Source organism: Cebus imitator, unplaced genomic scaffold, assembly GCF_001604975.1.
Source record: "Cebus imitator isolate Cc_AM_T3 unplaced genomic scaffold, Cebus_imitator-1.0 Scaffold26, whole genome shotgun sequence".
Taxonomy (NCBI): Eukaryota; Metazoa; Chordata; class Mammalia; order Primates; family Cebidae; genus Cebus; species Cebus imitator.
In genome coordinates this window covers 9,034,325-9,038,590 of record NW_016107341.1, presented here as the reverse complement: position 1 = coordinate 9,038,590, position 4,266 = coordinate 9,034,325, and the positions used below count along the sequence as shown (strand labels likewise).

Sequence of the window (4,266 nt, the reverse complement as noted above, 5' to 3'; positions counted from 1 at the left end):
GCCTGCCTCCCTCCCCTGCCTGGCTGCCTCCCTGCCTGCCTGCCTCCCTACCTGCCTGCCTTCTCTGCCTGCCTCCCCTCCCTTTCTCCTTTTTTGGACCTGGGCATTGGCTAAAGTGTGTGATCATGTTCATTTATGAGGTGGTTACCAAGGAAAATGTGCTGCACAGCATTGTTCATGTCTGAGATGCTCTAACTACAATTAGAAATAACAGAGACCCATCATAGAAGGATGAAATCAGCCACATCTGGCCTGCTGGGATTTATGCAGCCCCTTTGTCCAGTGTCCCCAGGCCTAGTGGCTGAATTACAAAAGGAAAAAGCCTTTCATTCCAAACTGGCTTCCTCAGCCTGCCCTCTCCACCACCACCCTGGTGAAACTGCTCTAGTCCAGGCTGCCAATGACCTTTCTGTTGTGAAATCCAGAGGACTCTGTATAGAGTTAGCCCTCCACATCTGCAAGTTCTACATCTGTGAATTCAACCAACTGAGGATGGAAAATATTTGGGAAAAAAAATAAAATAACAATACAACAATTAAAGATAATACAAATTAAAAACAAAGTATAGCAACTGTTTACATAGCACTTACGTTGTGTGACGTATTATAAGTGACCTAGAGATGATTTGAAGTATATGGGAGGATGTATGTAGGTTATATGCAAATACTACACCAGTTCATATGAGGGACTTGAGCATCTGAGCATTTTGATATCTGTGGGGTTCCAGGAACCAATCCCCTGAGGAAACTGAAGGATGACTATGTCTTACCACATTTTCACCCAGCTGACTACTTCCATTAACAAGCTGAACTCTTGGCTCTCACTATACCCACTTCTGCTTTTTTATCCTACTTCCGGCAGTTTCTCCTCAATTGATTTTGCGGGTTCCTCTGATTTTACCTGACCTCTTTAGGGCTTGGTCTTACGTAGTTTTCTTTCTCTGCATTCTCTCCTAGGGGTTTTCATTATTATTGTAGCCTTTATACAACAATACTCCCAAATGTTTCTGCTGAGCTCTACTGGTGTATCCTGCCTTCTTAATGCCCACTTGGATAGTTCATTGGCCTCTTCGATCCCACAAAGTCCAGATAGAAATCTTTTCTCCCCAAGCCTATCCTGCACTCTCTCCCTTATTTCCCCATCTTGGTGAATGGTACAGTCATCACTTGGAGTCATCCTTGATTCCTTTCTCTCCCTCACTTCACAGATACAACCCACCTGCAAGACTTAAAAAAAAATTAGTCTTATTTTCAAATATATGTGGACTCTGTCAACTTATCTTCACCTTCACTTTCACCACCATCATTAAAAATATAGGGATTTCTTGGAAGGATACAACCAGTGTGGGCTGCTGAGGACATGGTTAAAAGAGGGCCCCAGTGTGGACATCTTTCATAAACCCTTGGGGATACTCTTGAAGACAGAAATTTCAAAAACGAATTTCAGTGCTATTCATAAAGAGAAGTTAAGTGTAGTCTACTGTGAACCACATACCCTCCCCAGGGCAACTAACTTAAATATCCTACCAAAGAGATTGGCCTGCCAAGCTATCACTTCTCACAGGGGCTACAAGAACCCACTCTTCTTTCATTCTACTCTTGCCAACCTCCAGTGATTATCTGTATAACATCTACAACAATCTCTTTGAGACATTAATTGAATGCTCCATGGATCTCCACTGCTCTTAGATCAAAATCCAAAATGATTTAACCTAGTCTACAAAAGCCTGCATGATCTGGCCCCTGCCAGCCTCACCAGCTTCATTTTCCCTCATTGCCTATTCTCTACCCACACTGGTCTTAGTTCAGTTCTTCAAATGCACTAAGCTCACTTTCTGTTCTGGGACATTATTGTTGACTTATTCACATGGCAGGTTCTTTTTCATCCTTCAGGACTCTTAATAGCATCCCAGAGAACTCCAGTCCACGGTAGATACTCCATCTTCCTCACCAGCTTCTCGATTTTATTGCCTTGTAGTAATTATAATGTGTAATTATACTTTTGCTTGCTTATTTGATAAACATCAGTCTCAAATGCTAGCTGTAAGCTTCATGAGGGCAATGACCACGTTGGCCTTGTTTATCACAGTATACTTAATAACTAGCATAGCGTTTGACACAAAAATAAATGCTTGATGAATATTTGATGAGTGAATACATATATTCCACAAATAGAAATGGAAGACTTGAAACCAAATGCTGACTTGAGGAAACACTTCAGGGCAAAGGATTTTCATTTAAAGTATAATCTGTCAAAAACAGGTTTGTGTCTGTAACTTTGATCAGTTTTGAGAGGGAGGACGGTGGTGAAATAGGAATGTGTATTTGAAGCGGGAGGGGAAAAGACTAAGTTTGGGGAGAGTGAACAAGGAGGAAGCCAGTCACAGAAATACATTGGGAGAGTTCCCAGCTTTCATCAGAGGCCCCTTAGGATGGAGAGGGACAAAGAGAAGCTCGGATTCCTGGGGAGCAAAGTCAAATTCTGAAATTTTAGGGATGTTCTTTCCCTCGTTGTGAACTCTAATGATGCAGTAATAGCTTTGCTTAAAGGAGCCCTGTCCCTGGGAAGTCATGAACCAACATGCCAGAGAATGTTCCAACAACTCACAGGTAGAATAGACCCTAAATATCTTATATTCCACTGTGGGAGAAGCAAGCCCCTCTCCTAAGTTAGGATCAAGTTTCTTACCCTTCCTATTGTCAGTTCTAGCCAGTTTGGATCTTTCCTAGAAAACAGATTGATTAATCCATAAGTACATATCAGTATATATACACACAGATTACACACACGCCATTATTTTTGAGTTAAAAGATGTATGGTCTCAAATTATATTGTAGGAGCCCAGCAATATTAAAAAATAAAATGTACTCGTTTACTTCATATGCCAGAGATAAAAAATCTCATCTACAGAAATTGTGTTTCAACATCTTATTTATTTTATGATATATAACCAAAGTGATGGTAAAACCAGAGAGCTGACCCAATAGGAATAAACGGCTTGCTGCAGTAAGTATCTGTGTTGCTGGTTTTCCCAGGTGGCTCTTATCTCCAGCAAACATTTGTACAGAAGACAAAAGCGTAACCCACCTTAGGGGTGAGTTAATTTTATCCTGTGCTGAAGACACAGAGGTTGAGAAAGAAAAATCTTTTAAGGCTTGTGCCCAAACTATAATGGTTCATTTGTATCTGTTCCACTATCACCAAGGTGAATGATTTTATTTATTTATTTTTTGAGACAGAGTCTCACTCTGTCGCCCAGGCTGAAGTGCAATGGCATGCTCTCAGCTCACTGCAACCTCTGCCTCCTGGGTTCAAGCAATTCTCCTGCCTCAGCCTCCCGAGTACCTGGGATTACAGATGTATACCACCATGCCCAGCTAATTTTTGTATTTTTAAGTAGAGACTGGGTATCACCATGTTGGTCAGGCTGGTCTGGAACCCCTGACCTCATAATCCGCCTGCCTCAGCCTCCCAAAGTGCTGGGATTATAGGCGTGAGCCACTGGGTGATTGCTTTTTGTAACAAAATATAATCAAGAAAACCCTTAGAAGGGAGCCAGAGACTGGGGGTGGGGAAAGAAACTTTGTCTACTGCCCCATACCTCACCAAAGGCCTCAGGGAGTCCAGCTTCAGGCTGGGTGTTTCGGAAAGCCATGGATAAGTGTTCCTACGATGGCTTCCTACTCTCAGTACACAGCTTGAAACCAGGGCCTAAGGACTGCCTTTTGGATTAGTGTGGTCAGGAAGACAATAGAAACATTATTGCTACTGATACTATTAATAATGGCAGTAGCTAACACTGATTGAGGTACTTACTAGATGCCAGGCACTCTTTGAAGGTCTTGAAATGTATTAACTCATATTAATACAAGTAAACTGACACATTTTACAGATGAGAAAATGGAGACAGAGTTTAAGTGACGTATTCAAGGCCACACAGCTGGTAGCTAAGGGTCATTGAATGGCTTTCGGAATTGGGTAATGTTCTACCAACTCAGCTGAAACACCGACACTGGACGGACGGCTTTACTGTCTGCCAGTCTGATTGAGAGATGGGGGCTCATGTCTTCTCCTGGGGCAGTATAACAGAAACTTCCATCTAAAGTGAGTGTCAGAGGCCGGGCGCGGTGGCTCAAGCCTGTAATCCCAGCACTGTGGGAGGCCGAGGCAGGTGGATCACGAGGTCAAGAGATCGAGACCATCCTGGTCAACATGGTGAAACCCCGTCTCTACTAAAACTACAAAAAATTAGCTGGGCATGGTGGC

At 42.7% G+C, this 4,266-nt stretch overlaps 1 protein-coding gene across 16 annotated transcripts in view; it reads right to left on the bottom strand.

Annotated features, from left to right (window-relative positions):
* Positions 1-4,266, bottom strand: part of MAGI2 (membrane associated guanylate kinase, WW and PDZ domain containing 2) — a 1,433,352-nt gene that overhangs the window by 6,654 nt on the left and 1,422,432 nt on the right. For 10 of the 16 annotated variants that reach the window (XM_037736560.1, XM_037736552.1, XM_037736554.1 and 7 more), the window contains one exon: positions 2,689-2,725. The exons of 5 other annotated variants lie outside the window; for them this stretch is intronic. In XM_037736560.1, coding sequence (XP_037592488.1) covers positions 2,689-2,725 — 37 coding nt within the window. Of the gene's footprint in view, positions 1-2,688; positions 2,726-4,266 lie in introns of those variants that run through there. One more of the 16 variants, XM_037736565.1, reaches the window with a different exon arrangement.